The 27146-nt window shown below is 47.9% G+C and overlaps 1 protein-coding gene across 33 annotated transcripts in view; it reads left to right on the top strand.

Moving 5' to 3' along the window:
- Positions 1 to 27146, top strand: part of LOC130155889 (fer-1-like protein 4) — an 88828-nt gene that overhangs the window by 34805 nt on the left and 26877 nt on the right. For 7 of the 33 annotated variants that reach the window (XM_056353753.1, XM_056353766.1, XM_056353754.1 and 4 more), the window contains 10 exons: positions 21871 to 21962; positions 22582 to 22623; positions 22734 to 22895; positions 23133 to 23193; positions 24069 to 24200; positions 24363 to 24425; positions 24766 to 24850; positions 25114 to 25273; positions 25491 to 25674; positions 26779 to 26965. In XM_056353753.1, coding sequence (XP_056209728.1) covers positions 21871 to 21962; positions 22582 to 22623; positions 22734 to 22895; positions 23133 to 23193; positions 24069 to 24200; positions 24363 to 24425; positions 24766 to 24850; positions 25114 to 25273; positions 25491 to 25674; positions 26779 to 26965 — 1168 coding nt within the window. Of the gene's footprint in view, positions 1 to 168; positions 2195 to 2851; positions 2907 to 2982; positions 3035 to 5440; positions 5575 to 13410; positions 14665 to 16488; positions 16545 to 17311; positions 17401 to 19498; positions 19599 to 21870; positions 21963 to 22581; positions 22624 to 22733; positions 22896 to 23132; positions 23194 to 24068; positions 24201 to 24362; positions 24426 to 24765; positions 24851 to 25113; positions 25274 to 25490; positions 25675 to 26778; positions 26966 to 27146 lie in introns of those variants that run through there. The other 26 variants (XR_008824243.1, XM_056353773.1, XM_056353777.1 and 23 more) reach the window with 13 other exon arrangements.

Genomic DNA, 27146 nt, shown 5'->3' with positions numbered 1-27146 from the left:
CTATCAGGTTTCAGTTAGTGATATGGATGACGCCACTGGTTCAGATGTGATAGGGGAGTTCACTAGCATTGCTGCAAAGCTGTCAGAAATGGGAGATCATGTGGTGAGCAGCTGCCATTCTCCCTAATGCAGTACACTTTGCCCATTGCTTGCTCTCTTCCCTTTCAGGTATGGTGTGCAGATTATGACAGTGATGGGTCACATGACTCAATAGGCAGTTTTGAAACTAATCTGACTCAGCTAAACAAAGCCAGTGATGACTCTCCGATGAGCTTTCTCAATCCCCCACTAACTCAGTCCATAAGTCAGTCTTTCAGAAATCCTTTTTAATATGGACCTCAGAGATATATTTTCAGTTGTTGCCTCCAAAAGTGAATTTTTCTGTGTGTATCTTTGTATTACTAAGCTAACATCTGGGAAAAATAAAACCTGGTGTGGGAATTATTTGCCTCGGTACTGTTACTATTCCTTTTCCTAAAGACATCCTTGAGCCCATTTTGTGCTGGCCACCAGCCACTTTGGCCAGCAGTTCAGCTTGCTTTTGCCTCTGCTGAGTCAAGTGGAAATAAAAGGGCTTGTTCATGTTTTAACAGGTGAGCCCAGAGGTAGGGCTTGTCTCAGATAACATTTGTGCTTGAGCTGGTCACCCTTTCTTGGTTGCCTTTCTAGCTGACAGAGAGAAGCAGCTCTTCCAGGGGCACTCTTCTTACCTTGTCTTGGGCATCCAGTTTAGACTAAGTTGAATCACTTGCTGGTCATGCCAGTTTCTCTCTTGTCTGCACCTGAACTCTCATTGTGGAAGTGTCTCATCAGAATTCACAGATGAATTCCCACACAGCAGATAGCCTAGGACTGCTTCCAGTTGCCTGCCAGCTTGACTTCTGTGGTTGTAATCCTGAAGTTTGTGGAAGATTCTTGGCTCTTTCCCTAGCTTACATCAATTAGTTTTGATTTCAAGTGAAACACTGCCATTGGGAGCCTGTGAATTTAGGCTATCCCATGCTGAGGTTTTGCCTCGTCTTCTGTTTGAGTGCATTCCTTTCCCTTAACGGAAAAAGAACCTGATTATGTTAAGAGGAGTGATCTTATTTGTGATCAACTTTTTTTTCCCTCTGATAAAATTGACACTGTTTCATAGTTGCATATAGAGTAACAGTTACGTTGCTGAGGAGAATGATTTTCTGAGGCCTTTCCTTGTGTTCTGCCCAGTGCTAGTAGCAAAAGCATAGTGTTTAACTTGTCAGATAGCAGCCAAAGTAGTTGCAGACCTTTTTAATACTAAATTTCAGAATTGTGCTCAGTATTTGTGTAACTGTGTGATGTGTGACACTCTTCTGTTTCAGTAATATGCCCTGTCGTAAATGCAGATATTTGGGAATGTGCTTCTTGCATTCTTGCTTTCTGTAGGTGGAATTTGAATGCATTAATCCTGAGAAAAACAGAAAGAAAAAGAGCTACAAAAACTCTGACATTATTAGGATAAAATCTTGCAAGGTAGGAAGATTTTTGTTGATTTTTTCTTTCTCTTTTATTTTCTGATTGTAATGAAATCTGTTCTTGTGGGGAGGAGGTGTAACACTCTGTTCCTCTGGATTGAGGCACAATATTAGTTTCTTGACTACATCATGGGAGGCTACCAGATTAACTTTACAGTGGGTTGTTTCCCCACTGTACCTCTTGGTGTGACAGGTGGCAGGAGCAATGAAGTTGTGATTAGTACTTTTATTTGCAGTGATGAAGACTGCAAAACCCAAATGATGTTATATTTTTACTTTTTGTGATCAAGTAGCAACTTCAGTGGAACTAGGGTTTCCTTAAATTTCTTCTGAGAAATCAGTTCAGTCTATCAGTGGAAAAGATTAGTATTTATTAAACATGCATGTACCCCAGTGGGAAAAGGTACACAGATTTACCTGCCTGCTCCTGTGTAGGACTGCCTGTGTGCCTGGGAGAAGGGGAGCTCTGTGGGCCTTGTCTAACCCTCCGTTTCTGGGTGTGGTTAGTTCTTCTCATTTGCTTATGGTGATGCATCAGTGACTTGCTGTCATTGTGGCTGGTTAGGTGGGCGTGGACTTCACTGGCTCCAACTGAGATCCCAAGTCACCAGATTCTCTTCACTACATCAGCCCAGATGGGATAATGAGTAGCTGAATGCCATCTGGAGTGTGGGAAGTGTAGTCCAAGATTATGACATGTATGTAATGATCTTAACTGATCTAGCCACTGTGTCAAAAATGTGTCACAGCAGGTGTCAGTGATCAGGGTTGATAGCTTGTTTCTGACTTGTAGTGTCTGAGTGACTGAGGTGCTGCCTTTCCTTGGGAAATGCCTGCAGGAGATGCTACTGCTTTCTCCTGCTTCTGTCACTGCCAGGGAGCGCAGTGGCAGCCCTTTGTAATTTTTTGCAATATATGCAAATAATTGGCATATTTGCTTGGTTTGTCTCCCTCCAGGTCTGCCCTTTTATGGCCTTGGGTTACTCTGTAATGCTGCTTTAGCTGGTCACTAATCCCTTGTTACTGACGGTGCATTTCAAACGTGAATGCCCTGTTTGATTCAGTGGGAACGTGTTTGTCTGTTCTGTCCTTTAGCCAGGCTGTGGTTGGGTTGGCTTTTCTTTTGCTACTTTGAAATTTCCTGGGAGTCCTGTGGGGTGCTGCACTGACAGACGTGCTGAAACTGTCAAGCCAAAGCCTGAAACCTTTGGGTGACTGGCCATGGGGAGCTAGATGGTGCATGCATTCTGTATGGCAGGAATTGAACCTTGGTCCGCAACTGCTTTCTGGGAATAAAACAGAGTAGTGAGTTACGAAAAATTGCTTTCTTATTTCTTGTTGTCCTTTCTCTTCAGGGACAAGCTGTTTCCTGCATTTGGGTTTGGAGCTCAGATTCCTTCTAGCTGGCAGGTAGGGCCTTTGCAACGTTGGGCAGTTGCTCTGTCTGTCTGCATTCCCTAACTGTTTGTAATGTCCCCTTTCCTAGGTATCTCATGAGTTCGCTTTGAACTTCAACCCCAGCAACCCTTGTTGTCAGGGTGAGGACACCTCTTTATTAATACTTCACTGTGAGATGGACAGATGTTTGAAGTGTTGTATTTCTTTCATAACTGGTGAAAACTATATGCAGCACAAAGATATGCAGGAAACTGGATTTACTCTCACCTGGATACGGACAAAAATGGATGTGTGTTGATGCAGATTTCTGTGCGGTCTTTATACGCTCCAGTGAAGGGGTCTGGGTTTTAATTTGATTGTTAGTCTGTGCTGGAATTTTTGTTGCTGCAACTTGGTTGCTTCTGGTATGTTATAGGCGGCAGTGGATTCAGGTCAGCAATGTGCCTGTGCTAGTCATGTTTCTAGAGTGACCATCTGCTAAGGCTGTTGGAGACCAGTTACTTCATCAGCAGTGTGTCTATGTACAAATGTAATCTTTTTAAAGGCTTGTCCTTAAAGCTTATTTTCTTTATAGCCATCTCCTTTAGTGGAGATTGTTTCAGACTGGATTGGGTTTGCATGGCAACATTTTGGTGGGGTGCAGGCTACAGGGGTGGCTTCCTTAAGAAGCTGTTAGAAGCTTCGCCTATGTCAGATGGAGCCAATGTCAGCCAGCTCCAAAACAGACCCACTTCTGGCCCAGGCTGAGCCCATCAGTGATGGTGGTAGCACTTTGGAGATAATGCATTTAAGGAGGAGGGGAAAGAAACCCACAACTGTGCAACAGCAATTCCAGCTGGAGAGAGGAGTGGGAATATGAGAGGAGCAGCCCTGCAGACACCAGTGTTGGTGCAGGAGGGAAGGAGATGCTCCAGGTGCCAGAGCAGAGGTTCCCTGGCAGCCAGTGGTGAAGCCCATGGTGAGGCAGGCTGTCCCCCAAAGCCTATGGAGGCCCATGGTGGAGCAGATACCCTCCTGCAGTCTATGGAGGATCCCACACCATAGCAGGTGGATGCCTGAAGGAGGCTGTGACCCTGTGGGAAGCCCAACGCTGGAGCAGGCTCCTGTCAGGACCTGTGGACAGAGGAGCCCATGCGGGAGCAGGTTTGCTGGCAGGACTTCTGACTGCAATGTGGGGCTCATGCTGGAGCTGTTTGTGAAGAACTGCAGCCCATGGGAAGGACTCATTTTGGACAAGTTTGTGGAGGGCTGTCTCCTGTGGGAGGGACCCCACACAGGGGAAGAGTGTGAGGAGTCCTCTCCCTGCAGGAAAAGGAGTGGCAGGGACAATATGTGATGAACTGATCACAACTCCCATTCCCCATCCACCTGCACTGCTGTGGGGGGAAGTAGTAGAGGAATTGGGAGTAAAGCCTGGGAAGAAGGGAGGGGTGGAGGAAGGTCTTTTACGATTTAGGTTTTATGTCTCAGTATCCTACTCTAGTAATAAATCAAACTAATTTTTCCCAGGTCAAGTCTGTTTTGCCTGTGATGATAATTGCTGAGTCATCTCTCTGTCCTTACCTCAACCTATGAGCATTTCATTATATTTTCTCTCCCCTGTCCGGATGAGGAGGGGAGTGATAGTGGCTTTGGTGGGTGCCTGGCATCCAGCCAGGGTCAGCCCACCACACAGCTGTTTTTAATGGCTGCTCTCTAAGCCGGATTATGACCTTTTAGGACTAAAGTATCTGGCCTAAGGCCAACAAAAAATGGAATCCGAGATTCAGTGTGAAAATCCAAGCGTTCCCTCGGACAGTTCATTTTTGTCTGCCTCACTGGGATCTGTGTCTTTGCTCTTTAAATGTCCCTGTGTGGTAGTTCTGAGAGGTATTGCAGTAAAATCTGCATGGTGAACAACACAGGCAGCAGTTGTTGCAAATGAAGCTACATTGATAAAAGCCAGGAATAGGACAATTTAGATGGATCCACAGAATAATATGCATCATTTAAAATCAACTTTTAAAAATATGTTGTTTAGTTAACCTGAGGAAAACTTCTTACCTAGGAAAAATCTTAGTGATTGCTATTTCTGTTACAGAAATGTTTGAATCCTGAAACAGGGATCATTGTCTAACTTGCATACAAGGAAAATGAAAAGTTACTGTTCCAGAGAACTTCTGACCTTGTTGTCTAGTGAGACTATAGGCAATTAAACTAGGCAAATTGGATGCAAGGTAGAAAGGACAAGGTAAACATAGTGATCAGTGCCTTCACTGGATCACTTTTCCCACAACTTCCATGAGTTCTGTGATGTTAGATGCCCAAAGTGATATGAAGGATGTAGAATGGGGGAGAAATCTGCAAATCCTGTCTCTGCGGCTGTCCACTGGTTCTGGCCTTGTGCTTTGTGTATTTGCTGTTATCCTGCTGCTTATTTGCCCTTCAGGCATTTACAGCTGTGTGAGAGTTGTTATCCTTTTGCCATACTATTTAGTAGTACTTACAAAATAATTACTGCAGAAGTTGTGAAGCTCTTCTGGCAGCTTGCCTTTTTTGTGTTACAGGGATCCAAGGAATAGTGGGTGCCTACCACCAGATCCTGCCTCAGATTCGACTCTATGGGCCAACCAATTTCTCTCCTACTATAAACCTCGTGGCAAGGTTTGCAGCGCGCTGGGCACAACAGGGAACTCCTTCAGTGAGTGCACGCCCTTTCCTGTGGATCTGCGTTGGGCTGATTCTGTTTTTCTGTGTTCACGGTGGGATAGAATGGAATGGTAAAGTGGTGTTGTCGTCCTTCCTTAGGATCCCAAGTTTGGTCTTCTCTTACCAACCTACAGAGAGGGTATTGGTACTGTCTTGGTACATATTGGTATGAACCTGTATGATGGACATTTGACTCTAGTTTACATTGCTCAAGTGCTGTTTATTTCTCTTTTTCACAGTTTGCTAGCGTTGCACTTAACTATTGAAGTATACAGAGGTGCTGTGTTGGCTTTGAGACCAGTTGGACTCTGTCAGCAATTGCCTCTAACCAATCTTGCCAAGCTCTATCACCTGTAGGGAGTACACACAGTATGGAGGGGCCCTGTGTATTTTATTCCAAACAATTTTGCTTTTAAGAATGTGCACAAAGACTGCTTCCAAGAAAAATACCAGAGGGCCCGACTATCTGTCCCACCATGATGGCATGCAGAATAGGGTTATCTAGAGGACCGGATTAACAAAGGAGTCTGAGAACTGTTAAATCAGTATGCTAACTGTATTGCAGAGAATCTATGCTACCCTACAGTTGTGTTGCATGTCTCATTTGTGTGCTTGCATGGCTGTGGCTGCTGTTAAAATTCAACTTTATAAACTTAATCCTTTTGCTTAAGGACTCTTATTTCCTGATGGATTTAACTGGTTCCTTTCTGACAGACGGATCAGAAAGAATTTGGATGTACCCTCAGATACTTGCTTTATGGCCTAGCTGTGCCAGTATTTTTGGTTCTACTTAGGTTTGTGTGTATGTCAAATAAATTTCCCACACTGTGAGGTGCTTGGTCTAGGGAAATCAGTTTCTTACATTTCTGAGGGTATTTTTCAGCCTTCCCAACACTTGGGGGAATCTTATTTCTCTTTATATGTTAAATATCTCTACCTTTTCTTACAGATGAAAACCTAACTATTTAAATAAAGAACTAGTAATGGGGTACAACCATAGTAACCCTTGTGTTAACTGGGTTTTGGAATTGGAAATTCAGTTTTATTTTAATTGTGCGTGTCTCACTTTCTGTCTTCATTTGAATTCTATAGATAGCTGCTGTAAAACAGTGGTTGCTCATTTCAGAACCAGGTACAAACATTACCCTCTGGAAAAGGAGGGAAATTTTAAACACTTCACTGTGCATATTTGTTGGTGTGAGGTATTTTTTTCTTCTTCTTGAAAAGGTCCTGTATTCTTCCCCTCTTGTTATGTCTAGAGTGTCTTTGTGTCATGACGTTTGTCACTGTATTTTGAGATTTTTAATGCTTACAATGTAAATTACTGATAACTAAAAAAAGACGACTTTTTGAGTTACACTGCAGGGATATTACATACTAGCCTTTTTGAGTTATCAGTGAGTAAAGCAGCACCTTATCAGTGAATTCTGTGTGCAGCTTTGTTGATTTAGTAGTACTTTGCTCATCTCTAGTACTTTCTCCCAATTGATTGTTTTTCATAAATTAAATTTAAGACTACCTTTTTTCTAGTACAGAGGAAATTCTAAGTGCACAATAAAAGGTGCTACGCATATGAGAAATGTGAATAAGCATAAGCTTCTTTAATGTTCTGGTTTTGTCTTATCTGCAGCACCATCTAATTTCTTTCCTGCTCTAAGAAATTGCCCCATTTGCGTTCAGTTATGTGAGCTTTGGTGTTGAATTCCCTAACTGGGTGCTTTCTAATGTTTTTCAGCAATATTTTATCTTGCTGATCATCACAGGTGGAGAGATCACTGACCTGGATCAAACTAGGCAAGCGATTGTTCATGCCTCTAAGCTGCCAATGTCCATCATTATTGTTGGAGTTGGTAAAGCTGATTTCAAAGCAGTGGAGTTCCTTGATGGAGACAATGGTGTCCTGAAATCTCTGACAGGAGAGCCAGTTGCACAAGACAGTTTGTGTCCAGTTTGTGCCTTTCAGACAGTTAAATGTAAGTTGTCTTTAACTTCAGAAGAGTCCTGATGCCAGTGTATATGCAGCTATTGCATCTAAAAAATAAGCATGGGTCTAGACAAGGCAGCAAGTTGCATGCTCAAATTGCTGTCCCAGTGCTTGATACCAGTGAGAGTTGGGATGTTTGTGTGTTTGAAACTGTGTGCCTAGTCACAGCTCTTTTGCAGCTTTTTCTTAAAGAGCTCTTGTATCATTGATTTAATATACTGTCTCTTGGCTATTGCAGAGTTAAAGGAGTAGATGAGATGATGTCTTTCCTGGGATACAAAACATTTATTAGGCAAGGAAATGAGATCATATTGTCAGTCTCTGATGTTGAGAGTCCCGTGAGTGATTTAAGCTAAGTCTTCCCTGTTTTTTGAAAGCAGTCCTGTCATTCCGCAGCTCCTCCCTGCTTTCACTGTTGGCTCTAGCATTCATGCACATTGCACAGTGAATTGGGTTGAAGAATGGAGTCAAATGAAAACCCAAAATAAGAGAAATTGCTAGTGGCTAGGTAGTACCCCACCCAGATCAGGGCCATATAAAGGCTGTGTGAGCCTAGGCTTGCAGTGGAAAGGGAGCAGTGCAGGGGTGAGAACAAGTGATTTTCGTCAGCAGTGCTAAACGGCAGCAAAGAACTCTTGCAACAGGGAGTGAGATGAAATGGGGTGGGGGCTGTGCTCTGCGTTCTGCAAGAGTGCTTGTCACTGGGCTGATAAATCCTTTCTCTGCAGTATTTCTGGTTTATTCTCCTTGTTCTTGTGGGCTCCCAGTAAGCACTTTCCCAGATGGTTCTGGCTGAAGTGCCTAAGCAGCTGGTGTCATACTGTAAGTGGCAGGGATGGCCACCTGTGAAATGGTCAGAAATAATGATGAAGTAGATTGCAGCCTGACCCTGGCCACCTGTATCACTGGCATGAAGAAAGCTGTCTGCACCCATGCTCTCCCTTGCACACACTGTCAGTGCTCAGTGCCTCAAGATCGTACCATTCACACTAATTCTTTCACCTGCTTGTGCTCTGTATCTTTGATCTTTCCTGTTCCTAATAGGAAGAACTATATATAAGGAAAAACCCACAGCTGCTGGCAGTTTGTCACAGAAAAATAGACCTTGCTGGTTTTCCACCTTGCAACAGTGACACATCATACCATGCATCATTGCTTGACACAGCCCATCTGCTGCATGGTATCACAGTGGGCATGTGCACTGGGCTGCTCATGCAATGCTGCTTTGCTGTGCTGAGCAGGAGAAGTACTGCAGTCATGTTTGCTGTAATGATACTTACCGTGTGTTCCTTGATATGGTTTGTTTTGTTGGTTTTTTTTCTTTTTCTTCTGTGGGAACAGGGACCCTTCTGTCATGATGGGTACTGAAGTCTGTTGGTCAGATGCCTGCGGTAGTTCCTGTTGTGCCTTCATAAAGTGCCAGTATATTGCTGTATACAGAGGTTTATTTTTAAATTTCAGTGACCATACTTTGCAGTCTTCTTAATCACGTTTTTCTATCAGCAAAAATTTCCTCTGTGATAGTCTCTTGCTTGGAGCCACTGTTGCAGTTTAAGAACACTGCGGTCTGCTTATTAGTGGGGGGGGATTAATGAGGATTAATTGTTAATTAATCAAGATTGGGATTAATGAGTCACATTAATGTGACTTTCAAAACCCAGCAACAAGGAACATGAAATAAAGATGATTTGAGTTATTTCTTTGTCACAGAAGTTATGAAATGAGAAAGTAACTATCTGTGGAACTCCAAAGAGGTGCTTCCTTGTCCTCAAAAATGTGAAGTGTGTATCACATGGTCTGGGGACTGTAGAACAGGCACATGGTGGTAAAGCACAATTGTTTGGGGAGGTGGCAGGGGATGGTTCATTTCAAAATAGAGATAAAGAAACTTGTGCTTGTCATTGCACTACAAAGCGGTCATCAATTTCAGTTTCGTAAATAAATAATCTGCTTTGACTTACATAATGTGTTTGGACTTTTATTTCCTTTCTGTGCTTTTCCTTTTGTTTTCCAGCTGTTGCGACAGAGGGAAGACACAGTCACTCAATATGAGTGATCAGCAGACTTCGTTTATTGTCTCTTACAGTCACCTTTTATGCCTTCTTATAATTAGCTCATACATATTACAAAAGTTAAGCTCATTATTGGTTAGTTGCCTAAATACCAAGCCCGCCCCTAGTTTCTCTTCTGTAGTTATCTGTTCCCACCTGCAACATTCTTTTCCCACCGAAATCTTCCTGTTATTGTGTAACAAGAACAGCCAAAGACAGTGTATTTTTGCTTTACTTCAGAGAAGCTGAGAGCGATGTGCATTTTTGTCCAGCCAGCTGGACTATGTCTATGAGACCTTTTTCAGCTAGCCAGTTATCCACGATTCCCCCGTTTTTATTTTGGGTGACTTAGGCCTGGTTGACCATTTTCAATAACAGCGTTTTAACACAGGAAAATACACAGCCAACTTATAAAATCTCAGTTCAGAAGTATAATTCCAGAAATACTTGAAAAATAAAGTTAGCTTGAAGCTTTAATTTAGATGCTCTTTCTGTTCCAGTGATATAAAAAGTTTAAAAACTTCAAAGGTAATTTTAAAGTTCTGAACATGGACTAATGCAAGCTCAAAACCCAAAAAGAAACCAAAGTTATGTTTGACTAGGAATATTTGCAAATATTTTAGTGGAAAATCCCTGACCATTAACAATTTTCTGTCCAAATAACAACTGCCCTTATGCAACCAACCAGTCCATACATTTTCTGAAGAGTACCTCATTGATATCAAAGAATTAACAAAGGGAAAAAATTAGTTCTAAGCTATATACATTCATAAGTGGATTTTTCAATAGTTGCATACAGATTTGCACACTAAGCCATAATGGCTTGTAGGTGATAAACACAAGAAGAGTACGTTGCTTATCTGTCTGAATGTCTATGCTAAATTTGACAACTATGCCACAAGCCAAGCCTACATGGGTGCTGTATCTTATGCACGTTCCTTAACAAACAGAAGTATAATAGACAAATTCCCAAGATCTAGTCCCCAACCTAATTATATTGTAGCCAATTAAGGAAAATAACACAAATGTGCATATCTACATGTGCACACACCTTTTAGTTCAGAACCAATCTGTGATAAAAGGCCTTAGCCTTATGGCATCATTGAATCTTAACGAGTACAGTAATTAAAAATGCAGTCTTACTGTAAGTGCGATTTATGCTGACATTCCCTCAAATGCTACACGTATTTCTCACTCGCCTGCCTCAAGTTAAAATAGTAGTATTTGTTAATATGTGTTAAAAAATCATTAATTCTCTACAATAGCAGTTGACTTTCATAACACTATGTAAGCAAAAGAGGCTTAAGATGGGTTTTCTGAATACTAACAATTTATTTTAGACTGTCTAAACTCAGGTCTTGAAAGATTTCACTCTGCCAGACATAGAAACACTGTTGCACTCCAGTTGTGATATCCCTTTTCCCAAGTTGTCACATGCACATCTCACTCAAGCAACATTATTGTTAAAGTTTCTCTCTGCTACATAAAAACATATTGCACTTGTAGATATAAAAAGACAGCACCCTTACTTAGATTATTACCTTATTACCTCATAACTCTTAGTATACCTTGTATCTGTGATTTCATCACTTCAAAAATTCACCAGAAGCAGATAAAACCACAGTATCAGACTAAACTACACCTTAACTGCTGATTCAAATAAAGGCATTCTCTTCAGATATGCCTAATGCTTACAAATAATTTGGCTGGTTTTGATCAAAAAACTATTATTACAATAACGATCAAAAATAATAATCCCGTTTGCAAAATGCCTTTAAGCCAGCCTCCTAGTCCCAACCAATTTCCACATTCAGCATACAGCATAAATACAGAATACAGAATAAATTATCTCCATCGAGGCAAAAAGGCTTCTCTTTAAGCACAGAGATGTTTGCTAGTTCAAGGCAGAAACCCATTTCTTGTAGGGGACATCTGAAGCACTTTTTTTTTTGGTGGGTTTGTAATCAATTCCGTATTTTTCCTTGAGAAGCTTAAGCTGTTCCTCTTGTTTCAGGAGTGTTTCCAACTCTGATTTGTCGAATAGGTCTGTATTTCCCAAACATATCATACATTTCCTCCGCCGTGATTTTATACGGCAGGTTCCGAATATAAAGGATCCGATTGACCTCTGGGGGCAGCCAGATGTTAGCTCGCTTGGCCGCTTGCATCGCCATGGCGCCGATTGGAGGGGGGGGATGGTGCCGCCTTGGAGAGAAACCATGGCCGGGAAGGGGCCTGCCGGGCCGCGCGCTGCCGCGAGGGTCCCAGATACTATCCCATACGCTAATAACCCGGGTAATTCCTTTTTACAATCTATGTCCCGAACGCTCCGCTTTTCTAAAAAGCATATGAGCGAATCGTACGCTGCTTGTCTCTCCATACCTTCGTCAGCGCTGTTGCAGCCTTTGCAAGACTTCGGCGACGTGTGGCCGGCGGGACCCTCTGTAGGTGCTCCGGGCGCGGGGACTGTGCCCTTCCGCCTCCTGCGCTGCTTTCAGGACCGGTACCCGAATCTCCGTCGAACCGTGGCTCGCAGGTTCAGCCCTCTCTAGGGTCCCTGTTCAGGCGCCATTTGTTGTGACGGAGGGAAGACACAGTCACTCAATATGAGTGATCAGCAGACTTCATTTATTGTCCCTTACAGTCACCTTTTATGCCTTCTTATAATTAGCTCATACATATTACAAAAGTTAAGCTCATTATTGGTTAGTTGCCTAAATACCAAGCCCGCCCCTAGTTTCTCTTCTGTAGTTATCTGTTCCCACCTGCAACATTCTTTTCCCACCGAAATCTTCCTGTTATTGTGTAACAAGAACAGCCAAAGACAGTGTATTTTTGCTTTACTTCAGAGAAGCTGAGAGCGATGTGCATTTTTGTCCAGCCAGCTGGACTATGACTATGAGACCTTTTTCAGCTAGCCAGTTATCCACATCCAGCAATGTGGATGTTATGGTTTATGGCAGGTCTTAGCTATAGTACTAGCCTGGTGGTGATTCAGCATCTGAGTTAGCCTAGGTTGAGTGTGAAGAGCTGCAGAAGCAGAGCACATTTTCCATCATCGTTATTTCTGTTACTTTTTAATCACTAAGACTGCTTAATGTATGTCCTGCAGTAAGATGAGCTGTTTCTTACTGTGAAATTATGAATAAACTTGTCTGTTGTACCAGGTAAACCAGGAAATGGTGAGAATGCATGGGAAGACTGCCGTGGTGATTCAGGCTATGAAACTGGTAGGGTACACACCTGTGTGAAAGCAGAACCTGGACTTGAATCCACATCCTCAGCTAGACTAGTTGTTCTGGATGGTGTCTGCCACCAAACTAGTATGTAACTTGTGCTTGAAGGGCTGTGGGTCTAGGACTACTGCTGAGCAAAGATGAATTTTTATGCTAGTTTTTTATTCAAACCTAGTTTTGACCACAGTGTGTCTTCCTGGGTTCCACAGGCAGCAGATGGCTTCCTCTAGGGAAAGCTGGGCTGTCTTTCCTGAAATCCTCCATCTAGCTTGCAGCACAAAATTTTCTTGCACTTAGATCCTTGAAGGAAACTAAGCAACCTCTGTTCTTGAGTGGCTGCCTAAACTAAAATGTGTTACAAGTGTGGAAAAGAGGGAGGAAAACTGCCAACTCGTCTTTCGAGAAACTGCACTGTGGTTGACACCATCCTTTACTTATGTTTTCAGCTGCTTACAACCTGTAGGCAAGAGCTCTCCTTTCCTGTATTACATGTACAAGAAAACCTAAGAGAGTGTCTTTTTCTTTTTAATATTTTTTTCTGTAAAAAATATTTACAGCAGTAGTTCTGAAGGCTCAACAATCCCTTGTTTGGACCAGTGGCAGTGTGTACTGCTCTGCTTCAGTGGATGGTTTCTTTGACAAGGCACTGAAAGCATGTTGGGACTTCCCTTTGCTCCAGCCTTGAGAGGGCAGAAGGTGAGCTCTGAGATAGTAGAATGCATAGTGGGAAATCCTCTGCTTCTTAAATCTCTCTAGTTGCCACTCGAAGAGAGTGAATCCTGTGTCTCTGCACTGACTATGAGGAGTGGAGTCGCTGTCTGTTCTGCAGCTAGCTGAGGTCTCCAGGTGCTGGACTTATTGATGGTAGGAGAGACCTTCCCTGTTTTTGGGAGGAGGAGGTCAAGACATGGTAGAGGTAAATCTGAGGAAATTCTTCTCCCTGTGGGAGCAGAGGAGAATTTGGAGATGCTGTTTACCTGCAGGTTAGTGGCTGAAATGTGAATGAGCAAAGGAGTGCAAGTCCCGTGGTTGTCAGTTGAGAACAAGAGCTTCACATGTGTGGGCCCAGATGAAAAGCCATGGGAGGAGGGTCAAGCTTGGAAGGTGCTGAACTGGGACAGCACAGTTTTGCCCATTTTCTTGCATTCTTGTATCTTGCTAGTTTCAGAGGCAGTGAAGGCAGCTGCTGGGTGCTTTGGTGAGAGGCTGGGAGGTATGTGCTGCCCTGGATGTATCTGGAATTTAGATGCATGGTTGTTGCTTGAGGTAGACAAGCTCAGGTCTGAGCTGGGGTTTTCTTCTTCAGGAGATCGTGTGATTCTTGCCCAGTGCAGTGCACACTCTCCTTTGTTGTAGATCACACTTTTGCTTTATCTCCATGGTAAGCACTGGGAACACCCCAGAAGTCTCTTTACTCTGGCCTTGGCTGAGATTGAGCAAGCACCCTTGTACTAGCAGTCCCCAAAGATATTTCAGCCTTGGGGCTTTGTATAAATCAAAAGCTATTGTGCGTGGGAGCTCATCAGGGAGGGTTCCTCTTGCTTCTAGGGCACCTGGCAATAAATACTGGTGACATTTCATGCTGGATTATGCCATGCTACTTGACAGAGCTCTGTCCTTTATAGGAGATAATGCTCCATCCACCACCTTCTTTTCCCAGACAGCTTGTTGGGCTGAGGGCCCTACTCAAGCTCTGAAATGCTTGATTCCCTCGGGGACTGTTTCACCAAAACGAGGCACCTGCTTCAGGTGGAGCAGTCACATCACTTGCATGCAAGTGTTTGAGGAAAAGACACAGACTCCATTGGGAGGTAATCGCTTTTGATCAGCTTTGAGCAAATACTTCATCCACCCATCAGTACCACACTTCGGTATGAGTGTCTCATTAAACAGCCTAAATGGCATCTGTTGCCCCCTTCCAGTGGTGACTGCATGTGGGGTCAGTGCACTGAGCTTTCTCTGCTGCCCTGAGGTGATGGGCTTGCTCCTTTGGGCTCACAGAAGTGGTGCTGAATGCTGCCGGCCTGCTATGTTTTGTTGCTGCACTGTGAAGTGGCATCCTCTGCACGGTGGCTTGTTTCCACTGCCGCCAGCCAGCCCTGCTTCCCTGGCACTCCAGGAAGCTTTTGTGTAAGAGAGAAATAACTGCAGGGCTTGCTTGGAAGCAGCCTGGCATTGCTCAGGCATGATTCACTTCTCTGTGTTTGCAGAGCTGGATTAGTCACCCTGGCCTGCTGCAAGGTGCCCTTTATGCTCTGTATGGATGTGCTGGGCACCAAGTGGGAGAGCTGTCCTGCAGGAGGGAGAAATGCTTTCCAAACTCTGCTGAGCTCATGACTGTACAATTGCTTTAATCTGGCCTGAATCCAGCCTGGAAGGGCTCCCAGATCTCTCATTTACTAGTTCTCATACAGATGAGCTTGATTAGGCCAAGCTGGTGAGTGCAGCTGTGAGCAGAGCCAGCTCCTGGCATGATGTGCCTCAGGCTTCCCTCCTGCAGCCTCGCTGCTGCAGGGGGCCGGAGTCAGTGCCCTGTGGAGCAGCTGGAGCTCGTGGGTTTCAATGCCAGCTCTGCAGGGCAGAGACAAGCACCTGGGCTGCAGCCTCTGTCTCCCAAAGTGTCCTGGCTTCCCACCTATACCAGCTTAGCTGCTCTGACCCATTGTGTTGGTGTGCTGCTCTGTGGGGCAGGGGGGAGGTGAGCGAAGGCTGCTGAGCATGCGCTAGCCTGAGCGCTGTTTCCTCCTGTCAGGAAGCCTAGCCCTCCTCATTAGAAGACTGGGAGCTGGCCTGGCCAGCTTCCCTTCCCCACCCTCCCTCTGTTTGCTTTGGAGGGTTTTAACTGCAGAAGCCATGATTTTGTGCTGGAGGAGGGGGATCAAAAACAGAGCCAGGCTCCTGTCATCGCCGCAGCACTCGGGCCCGCATCTTCCAGTCCTGGCTTTCTAAGGCCCTCACCCCCATAGGGCATTAGTCCAGTGTTGAAGTGCAGCTGTGTGATGGCCTCCGCTGGGCAATTTTCATTTCTCCTTCCTTTCGTGGTCCAGGGAAGGGAGAGTGCCCAGCGCTGTGCGCCCCGGCTCCCTGTCTCCAGCAGGCCTGTGCCTGCCGCGGAGCATGAGGGGACAGCCGTCAGGGTCTGTCCATTGCAGGGCACGGGGCAGATGTCTGTGAGGTGCCTTCCCGAGCCCCCTGTGGCTTGGTGCTCCCCTGTGCCCAGCTGGGCCGTGGTCCCGGGGGGCTAGGGCTGGTTGACCTGCAGGGGCTGTCCCCTGGCCCAGAGCCAGCTCAGTGCCCCAGGGTTGAGGTTGATGGAGCAGCCAGGGCTGCCCTGCTGGGTCCATGGGGTTCTGGGGCAGGGAGTGGGTGGCCAAACCGGCCGGGCGAGTCACGGCTGAGTCACGACAGGCAGGCGGAGCTGGGCAGCACTGCCTGTCACTGGCTCCATGGCGCTCAGCGTTGGTGTCCGGCGTCTCTCCTGGCTGCCTGGCCATGGCGAGCGGCAGGTGCAACTCAGCTTCCGAGGTGGGCCCTGGCCAGGGAGGGATGGAGGGAATGGGGTCTGCTTTCCCTGTGGCAGCTGGGTGGGCTGGGCTGCCCTGCTGGCATCTCACGCCTCCCCTCTCCTTTCCAAGGCTTCACTCAGAAGACGAGGAAGATCCACTGTGGCCCAGAGGCTGTCTTCGGGGAGGTGAGAGCACACCGACAGGGTGCATGGAGCACCGGGGCTTCTCCATAAGTGTCATCCGTGGGACAGGGACAGGACATGGCAGCGTCTCAGTTAATGACTTGTAGGGCAGGAGGGGGGTAATGGGGACAGGGAGTGGGCTGGGAAGTGTTCCTCCTAGCACCCACCTTCGCTGTTGCATCCCTGAACCCTGTAAGAGCCCAGCCGTGCCAGACGGGCAGGTGCTCCTCATTGCTTGTCTCCTGTCTCAGCCAGGTGCCTCTGTGTCACCTAGGAAAGGAGAAGAAGGACTGGGGGGCAGGAGGGACATCTCCCTCTTGCCAGCCACAAGGCAGCCAGCCAGTTTGTGTGTCAGGTGAATTGCGGCCTGGCAGGGGGCAGCCTGGCGATGTGCCTGAGCCTCATGGCTCCCTGCCCTGGGTGATCTGTTCTCTCCAGGTTACTGTACCTTCCCATACCCCGTCTCACACCACCTGTCGGCTTGGGGACCTCAGCAGGCACAAGCATCATCCTGGCAAGAGCCAGGGTGATGGTGCTCCAACTTCTTTAGTAGCTGACCTGCAGCTCTGTGCTGATGGAGGGGCTCTTGCTCCCCTCCCCACCCTTCCTCCATTCCCAGCTGCAGGGTCTGCCTGGGCCAGCAGGAACGTAACTTCCCACTGCAGCAGTTTTTTGTCATGCTCGTTGGTTCGGTCATTTTGCAGAGATTGGCCAACATGGGAGAGCGTGGCTGGGAATGAACTCTCTCTTCCTGCTCTGTTTGCTTGTAGCTTTTTTGCTGGCCTCATTATGGGAAGCTCGTCATGGGGGAAGTGCTGTCCATTACGGTTTACAACTGCAGCAAGGTTTTCAGTAACAGGTAGGTCCTTTGGTTGTCAGGTGATAAGCAGAGGTGGGGTAAGAGACATACTGGCCTCTGAATTTTCTACTGGGAGTAGAAAATGTTTATTGGAAATCTGATGGGAGGCAGATGAGCAGCATACAAGTTTTATAAAAGAGGGATGGAGCTGGTTCTGATGGGGCAGCAGTGCTGTATATATTAAGTTAAATAAGTGGAATCATTTAGTTGTGCCAGCAGTAACAGATTACGTAAGGGTCTAGATCAGACCCCCAGGTGGGACAAAGGTAAAATCGAGCCCTAAAAAATAGAGCTACAAGGGCAAGACTTAGAGCAAAGTGGGGACCTGCTCTCACCCTATAGATCCAGGTGGTGACTGACCATGCTGCACTCAAATTCAACATGCCTACGAGTGGGGAAAAGCCCTGAGCTCATGGTAGTGTGGTTTAACCTTTAAAAATTACAGCAATTTAAAGGATCAGCCAGAATTTAAAATGTGTCTAGGTGCAACAGGCACAATGCTGTGGACTCAACAGCTGTTCCATCAGTTGTAAAACACTTCAGGGAGACTCCAGAGTAGAGGGGACAGATTTAGTGGTGGTAGACCAAGCAAGGGAGCAGAGTCATGTCCTTCTAGGATGTGTGAAGCATGAGGATGGAGGGAAAGGTGTCAGCTCTGATAAGCAAAATGTGGGAAGTGAGGGAAAACCAACAGGAACAATTTTCTAGAGGCAGCTAATAATGCAGACCTTTTCAAAACCATCACAACCCTGCCGGAGAGGGTGTGGAGGAAACAGATGAGCACAGCACATGTGAGACACCTAAAGGTAAAGCCAGAGCAGAAAATGTGGCTGAACTTTGTGTCACTGTTTACTGGATGCTTTCCTTATGGGAGCTGGATTAGAGGAATTGTTTCTGACAGAAATGTCAATAGAAAGTGCTGTAGAACAAATAAAGCAAACAGTAACAAAACACCAGGACCTGATTGTGCTGAGAAGAGAAGCCCAATGGGAAATGACTGGACAGGCACTGACAGCATCTATCCACACACCTCTGCTGCTGGGGAGCAAAGTAATGGCAGGTAATAGACGCTGCAGTTTAAAAGCGGTTGGACAGTGCACTGGAATGATCAAAAATAAACAGGAAGAGACTGTGGAAGGATAGAAGGAGAAAATTTGCTGTATTGATCTATGGTCTCTGGAGTTCTGTGTGTGCAGCCTTTCTATGGCAGCAGCACCAAACTGAAGAGGAGGGGGATGATGGAGACATTCCTTCCTTGGGGGTAGGAGATCAGGCAGGCCCTGCATCTGAGAAAAGAGAGAGGTGAGAGGCAATACCAAGAGATCAGCAGCTTGCAGTTGAAGGTGACTGGGGAATGATTCCTCTTGTCATGGTCCTGGGCAGGCAGTGAAACACCCCAGTGGTGGTTTCCAGCAGACAATAGGAAGCTCTGTTCCATGTGGGACTTAGCTCAGCTGCTGGCAAAACTGCCACAGGGAGATGGAGGCCAATATACAAACAGGTTCCAGACAGCAGTAACACAAGGTGGGCTTAGGAGCAGCTGAATGTGATCCCTCATGTGTTCCTGCCACTTGGTAGGGAGCCAGATGACTTTTCCTCAGACGGAAGCCTTTTTGGAGTAGGTAAATTTTGGCCTGATTTGCTGCAGACATCCCTGTGGCCATGGCTTTATGTCCTGTTTCTGTATTTCCTTGTGTGGAGTCTCTGCTTCCCAGTTTTGTCTGGGAAGAGTCACCCCAGTTCCGCTGGGTACCCAGATACAGGCTGGCTCCTGTGAAGCCTAGCTCTGCTGAAGGGGGGAGCTCCCTCACACACCGTGGGACTGGATCCATACAAGCCTTTAACCACTGATGGCAGCTTGGTTGCAGGCAGCTGCCTGGGCATGACTGGGGTGGAGGCATGACCTGCTGCAGGGTCAGTGGGTCTCAGGTATTTTGGTTGCCAGACTTCCTATGGAAAGTGCTGCAGCATTTGATGGCCTTTGCTGCATCTCGGAGGGGCTGTGAGCAGGAGAGCGGAGATCCTGGTACTCTCTTCACACATGATGTAGGTGCTGATGCTATATACAGTTTTGCTGCAGCCTCTGGTTTTGTCTCAGGCTTCTCGGTACCCTTGTCCTCAGCCTTCAGCACCTGATGACATCTGGCAGGCTGATCATCCGGGAGGCCCTTGTCGACAGGAACCACAGAGTCACTGGTGTAAGTCCTCCGTGGGTGGCCTAGCTATCAGCAACCGGGAAGACATTGTGGGAAACCTTGTGTGGTGCTTCCCAGGTGGATTTGGAGCTGGAGGGGGAGTCCAAGGTGCTGTTTGAACCTGGGAGTTCTGCAGCATTTGTGCCCTCTCTGCACGGGGGTGCAGCCACTTGACATCCATCAAGTGATTTTACAAGCATCCAGAAGTGTGTGGAGTGGGCCTGGGGTCCTGCAGACCTGCCAAGGGCTTAGTAAAATCTCCCCAAGCCTGGGTGATGGATGTAGGAGGTGGTATTTCATCTGCTTCCTACACCACGCAGCACGTGGACGTGCGCTGCTGCAGGGCGCCAAGCAAAGGGGAGCTGAGGGGGTGAGGCTGAAGGTGGCAGGATGCTTTGGGGACCCCCAGTGAGCTTTTGGGTTGAACACCAGTACTAACTGAATAGCTTAACAATGGTCTGGGGCAGTGTGAGCAGCTCTGACACCTGCCTGCCCCTCTGCTCTGTGCAGTGAGTCCTGCTCTCCTCGCACCCCAGGAGTGGGGCTCACTGAGCCCTTTGTGCTGCTGGAAAACGGACACAACACAATTACGAGCTGTGCCCTGGCAGCTGGGTGTGTGCAGGCACAGTTCAGCAAGTGCCAGACAACCAGGGCTTGGTGCCAGGGCTGCAGGTGGGGCTGGGAAGAGGCAAGGCGGAGACAGGCAGTCTTGCAATGTGCTGCACCTCTGTTTGCCCTGCTTGTGGGCAGCCTGACTCACGCCTGCAGTGGCATGTGGGATGCAGCTCTGTGGCCAGCAGACCATGAGACCAAGTGCCACAGGCACAACTTTCCCATGTTGCTGAGCTGGCTGGATCAGGGAGCAGGTCTGGGTGGAAACTGAACATTTCCAGGGTGATTTTTTAGCCTGATGCAGCATACTGCATAAACATGCATGCCCGCAAAGAGACAAGGTCTAGACCCACCCTTCAGCAGCACTCTGTGCTGGCAATGGTTTGAGGGGACAGAGCTAGGGGCACTTACACTGCTGTAAGGTCAGAGCTGCTCTGTAGCCCAATCCTTTGCCCCTGGCTGCCTCTTGCCTTGTGCTAACAGCAGCACTCATGCTGATGAGCTGCTCCAAAGAAAAACCAACCGCACTTGGTTTTTTACCAGGTTAAGTTTTGGATTGTGCAGCCCTGGGACAGAATAGAGCAGGCAAGGCTGGACACTCATCCACGAGCAGCCTGAGGCCCTCTTCCTCAGCTTAGCCGCGAAGAGACATGTCCCCAAGGGCATGTTTTGATCTCTGCTCCTTTAGCAGAGGGGGAACAAAGCCCTTCCTTCTATTCCAAGTCCTATTCTTCTCTGGGACTTGAGTTACTTCCATCCTTTTTTCTCCTAGTGGTTTGAATGGGTTTTTTCCAAGCCTCAGCTATTCACCCAGCTTTATCTTGGGCTTCTGCATCCATCCAGCCTTTGCTGCTACCTTTCCCAGCCACTATAGTACCGCTTGCTTTGTGTGTATTTCTCCTTCCAGAAACATTTTTTCCCAGGGACTAAACTATGAACCCAGCTTGTACATCCCCTTCAGCCTACTGAGAAGTGACCTCCTTCATGGCTGTGATTTTGGCCTCTGCTTGGAAATTCTTGTGCGTTTGTGTTGGTTTGAGATTCGGCTGGTCACCTGCAGATCCATGTTTGCAGATCCATCTTTTCAGACCCATGCTGGCTGTGCTGATACACAACATGCCCCGTACTTCTTTGGCTGTCGTCTTCCTCACTAATGCTAAGTGGATGTGTCTTGTGATGCAGACTCTGGCTGTGCTTATGGCTGTCATGGTATTTTAAACCAAACTGCCATGCCTGGGCATGCTCTGCCAGCTGTCTCGTGCCTCCCACAGAGAGACCACTCCAAACCCCTGCATATTAGTTTTCTCTGCTGCAGGGCTCTCCCCACTTTCCTTGTTGAAAGTGCCCGGAGGTGGCTCTCGGAGGTGCCTCGATGGTATATTTTAGATGTGTAACCTTGAGCGAGCTTTTTCTCAGTGAATCCTGGAGTTTGGGAAGCTGTAGGGGAGGGAGTTTGGTTAACTCTAGCTTGTTGATGGAGGCAGACAAGGAGCATCTGGTATAAATAGCCCTCTTATGGGGTTGTGACCCCCTTCCTCCCCCTTCTTTCCACCAGCATCTCACTTCCTTTTTACTTCCATGCTCCACTTCCCCTTTTCTGTGACATTTCTGCAGTTGTTTTGCGGCTGCCAAGCTCTCAGGCAGTTTCAGTTTCTGTTTGTAGATCTACATTGAGTTGGATTTGCGCTACGTGCCTCCAGATGGCTCTGCTGGAACCTGGGTTGAAGAGGACTTTGTCTATCAGATGAAAGACAGGTATTGAAATCCTGTGAGGAGCAAATTTCCATGCCGCTTATGTAGGTGCTTTTGCCAGTGGCAGCCTTCGGGATGCAATCCAGCCTCATTTACTTTCCACCTCTGGCCAGTATGATGCATCTCTGCTCTACAGCAGCCATAAATGAGCAGGGCTCTTTCAAAGAAAATACCTTGTCTTTACAAACAGCCCATGAGTGCAATGATCCTCTGTGATCTGGGAGTCCTTTTGGACTTGAGAGTACTTCTGCAGCCTTTCTGGCTGACGGGAGCAAGACTTTGTGGCTGCAAAGTTGCAGAGTGTGGCTTTGCACTGCAGCAACCCCAGGCACCCTGCACACAGGTGGTGCCCAAAGCCAGGAGAGATGTGGGAGTCTGAGCAGACAGGATGACAGGCAGCAGCAAGGTCTAGGGAGTGTCAATTCTGGAGTACCAGAGGCAAAGCAGCAGTTGTACAGTGGGGACAGTGGAAAAGCATCACTTAGAAGGATGCTTGTGTCTCTGCCAAGAGTCAAGTAGGAGCATGGCTGTGGCATTGTTACTTAAATGCATCAGTGAACAACACAACATGCTTTTTTTTTTTTTTTTCCTTTTCAGAAAAGTATCTCTTTTTTTCTTACAGTTCAGAGTTAATCATCCACAATCCTGGATTTGAGGAGCTGCAGTAAGTAGCCCTACTTGAGTGTATCAGCTCACCCTCCTGGGTGGAAGGGAGTGCACAACCTGTTCGTCAGGGCTGATGACATGGTGCATGACATGGCAGGGGGTTTGCAGGGCAGCCGAGGGTCCAAGAGCAAGTGAACTGGACAGGAGGGCTGCTGTGTTGGGCAGGAAGCTAGCGAAAGGCCTGGAGACTGACGAGGAAGAGGAGGATGAGGATTTCTGTGATGCGTCTGAGATGGAGGTCTCTGGCATTGTCTTCAGCCCTGTGAGGAGGTATCCATGATGTGTTCTTCTCTCTTGCCTCTGCTTGGGCCCTGGGATGGAAAGTGCTAGCTCATAGGGGAAATCCTGCATCTCTTGGCATTCTGCTTTTGCAGAATGTCAGAAACCTTCAATCTCCACTGGCCCCAAACAGGGACTGCTGGGGATTTGCTTGTTGCCAGGGTTTTCCAGTCTCCAAGGTCCATGCAGATGAAGACACCTGCTTACCCAGATTGTTTTTCTGTGCAGCCGCTCCAGACTTTGCTTCTCACGGGACCTCTTTGCCACCCCAACCCCGCAGAGTTTCCAGGTAATGCAGCATTGGGTGAATGTCCTTGCAGCTGCCCCTGGCCCCACAGCTGGTCCCTCATGGCTTTGCTGCAGGCCTGGGCTTCTCCAGTTGCTACATACCCTGGCAAGGCCTCTGGCATGAAGACACTTTCTTGCTTTGCATGCCTTCCCTGGGCAAGGTGTAAGGTTCCCTGAATGGATTGCATCCATGAGTGCTGGCTCCAGCATCAGCCAACCCAGAGCAGAATTTCTTTTTGGGCCATGTAGCTAGCTATGGATGTACAAGAGAAGAGAATCAGCCTGACAGCCAGCCCTGTGTGCTACTGCAAAAACACTGCCTGAGCAGAGCTTCAGAGGGCACCCAGGCACAGCTGATACCTGCCACCTTCCCCAGGGCTTTACCTGGGCCCCCAGGGACATCTGCAGGACGTGGCTGGGGGTGGAGGGCTGCTGCAAGGGCTTTCTTGGGGATGCTGGGAGGCTGGTATGAAGCTGTGGCTCTTGCCAGTGCTCTGACATCGGGTTTATTCAAACCACTGTGAAGTTTGGAAATGGAGTTCAGTCCCATCTTTTGCCTTGTGGATTTCAGGGCAGGTCTCCCAGCCTAGCTATTGATTTAAATCCTTCCCCTGTTCTAAGTAAACATGGACTCACATTTGGGTCTCCTGCTTTTCAGGGCTGGGTCCTGCCAACCAAGCAGGAAGCTTTTGTGGGGGTGGAATTTCCTACGATCCTTTTTTTGAAGCTATTACCATGCTCTTGCCTGCCCTGAGCATCCACCCCTGCAGTGAGGGCCCTGCCCAGCTGCGTACTGGTATTGCTGAAACAAGCTGAAGATGGAGCTGGAAATGAGGAAATTGCTAATCCAATGGTTTTTCTCCCACGTTTTCGTAGGTTGGGATTAATATCATTGAAGCGCAGAAGCTGGTGGGGGTGAACATTAACCCCTTTGTGGTAGTCAAGGTTGGAGAGGAGAAGAAGCACACGGCAACACAGAAGTCAACAAACTGCCCCTTCTACAATGAAGTATGTGATACGGACAGAGGCTCTGTCATTGCCCTACCAGTGTCCCAGGTGGCTGGGACCATCCTTGCAGGGAATGCTCAGGATGCAGCTGCTCTCAGGCAGAGGAGCTTGTGATGCCATGTTGGAAGCCTGGAGCTCAGCTGTCTTGCTTTTCTCTTTCAGTATTTTTTGTTCGAATTCCATGAGCCAAGGGACACTTTGTTCCACAGACTCATAGAGATCTTGGTAAGTAAGTCCTCCTCTTTATCCTTCATCAGTGACTGGTACAGCCAGATGCTTCTGTGTGTAGGTGCTGGGAGTGATGTGCAAAGCAAGGGCACCAGCACCAGCCAGGTACTCCAGCCAGAGGCATCTGCCTTGCAGAGAGACCAAAAGGCCTCCCTGTGGCCACAGCACAGCAGAGACCCAGCCCTGCTCTGAGCCAGTGCTGGGCAGTGTTGCCTTCCCATGGATTTGTAGGTGTCAGGTTTCCCTAAATGATCTCTAACCTGATCCTCCTCGACCAAGGGAAAGCATCTCCAAGGGAAAGCATCTCGGTGCTCAGGAGGATTTGTGCTGTCTGCAGGTGTTCCACTCAAAGAAGATACCATTCCTGGGAACATGCATAGGAACGTTCAAGATGGACATTGCAACAGTGTACAGCCAGCCAGGTAGGACTGACTGCACTGTGTACCTGCTCCCTGACCTTGGCTTTGTCTGAAACTGATGTTTTCCTTCATGCTCTGCTGGGTCTGGTGAGGGCCCTGCTTTTAAAGCACTTAGTTCATCTGAGCACTTCTCCCAGCTGTCTGAGGGGTGGTGACACTTCCTGCACCTTCAGAGGCAGGGTCAGGGCAATCTTAGTGCAGATGTAGCTGGGATGTGAAATGGTAACCTGGGTGCTCCACAGGGAACTCCTTCTCTTCCTTCTCAGATCACAGGTTTTTCCAGAAGTGGGCTGTTATCAGTGACCCCACAGACACCCGGGCAGGCGTGAAAGGCTTTGTGAAGTGCAACATCTCTGTCACTGCACGTGGGGATGTTGTGGGCTCCCTTCCCACCTCCTCCAGCAGCCGGGGTGAGGACATTGAAAGGTAGGTGTAGTGTGGTCTTGCGTGGCCTTGGGGAAAACAGTCACATCGCTCTTAGCACTATATTTTTTGCCCCATTTTCCCCTCTTCTGGTGTGGAAAGACCCAGGGAAAGAGACCTGTGATGGGGCAGGAACCAAACCTCCTGTCAGTCAGGGCATTTCCCAGCACTGTGTTTTCTGGGCTCCAGGAGAGAGCCAGAATATGAATTTGTCTTTCAGGAACCTGCTGCTGCCTAAGAGAGTCCCTGCAGAGAGGCCCTGGGCCAGGGTCTGCATCAAGCTGTATCGTGCTGAGGGCCTGCCCAGCATGAGTGCAGGCATCGTGGGTGGTTTCTCCAAGATCATAGGGGAGAAAAAAGTCTTTATTGACCCGTACGTGCGGGTCTCATTCTGTGGGCAGCAGGTGAGTCTGTTGGGGGTCAGCATGGGGCCAGGCTGATCCTCCTTTGGCTGCGTGGCAGAATGTGCTGGGCTGAGACTGCCAGGAGCCTCCGTGGGACACAGCAGTCCCACTGGAGACAGGCTGGGAGAACCCAAGTCTCACCATCTTTGGCAGTGGCCTGAGCCATGTGGCCATGGAAGTGCAGTGTCTGGATGAGAAATCTTTTGTGGGATGTTTATCTTTGCAGAGATATGCATGGGGGACACCTGCAGCCCTGAGCACAGCCACTGGCTGAGCTACTAGCTCTGCAGGCAGAGATTTCATATCCCTGAACATCGGGACAGGGTCAAATAAATCCTAGAGCAGAAGTCCTCTGTGTAAACCTGGACTCAGCCTGACACCCTTGGGAGAGTTTACTGAGCTTTAGTGGCCTTTTTCTTGCACCTAAGGCCAGGGTTCCAGATCCTGTGACATCCATTAAGATGAGAATCAGTCCCTGGGCATGGGCAGCATGGTGGTCCTGGGTGTGCTCCCAGGGGGGCCCTGTGACACCTCTGGATCTGGTGGTGCTCTCCGCTTGCTTCCAGCATTTCCCTTGGCTGTGCAGGGCATGGCCACGGCTTTGTAACAGGTCCCCTTGATCACAGAACCACAGAATGGTTTGGGTCAGAAGGGACCTTTAAAGACTGTCTTGTTCCCACCCACCCTGCCGTGGACAGGGACACCATCCACTAGACCAGGTTGCTCCAGGCCCTGTCCAAGCTGGCCTTGGATGCTGCCAGGGATGGGGCACCCACAGCTGCTCTCGGCAGCCTGTGCCAGCGCCTCGCCACCATCACAGCAAAGAATTTCTTACTAATACCTAATCTACACATACCCTCTTTCAGTTTAAAACCATCCCCCCCTTGTCCTGTTGCTACAGGCCCTACTAAAAGGGCTTCACTGAAGCACAGAGAGCAATTGCTCGTACAGGGACAGGAGCAGGGATGCTGCCACCTCCAGAACCTGCCTGGCACCATCTGCAGGTGGGACAGGAGGACCTGCCATTCCCAGAAAGGCTCTGAGGCATCCCTTACTCTGGCTACCAGCAGGGACTGCATGGCTTTCACATGTTCTCCTTCCTAGGGGGAAACGTCAGTGGAGACCAACACCACTGAGCCTGAGTGGAATGAACAGATCAGCTTTATTGAGATGTTCCCACCTCTGGCCAGGAAGATAAAAGTGCAGGTCCTGGATGATGCCAGTGTTGGAGACGTGGCCATTGCTACACACTATATTGACCTGCAGCAGATCTCAGACCCTGGCAGGAATGGTGAGGCCTGGCACTGCTGCCTGCAGGACAGGGTGTCCTGGGAAGCCCCATGCCACGCACCCTCTGCTCAGCCATGGTGGTCTCCTGGTGGTGGCAAGCAGGAGTAGCTGAAGCATGCTTACATCCCTGTGTCCTGGGCTGTCTTCTTGGGGGAAGGTCTCTCTGCGGCAGCACACTGTGG

This window comes from Falco biarmicus, chromosome 10 (genome assembly GCF_023638135.1).
Source record: "Falco biarmicus isolate bFalBia1 chromosome 10, bFalBia1.pri, whole genome shotgun sequence".
In the NCBI taxonomy this organism is placed as follows: Eukaryota; Metazoa; Chordata; class Aves; order Falconiformes; family Falconidae; genus Falco; species Falco biarmicus.
This window is presented reverse-complemented; position numbering and strand designations above follow the sequence as displayed.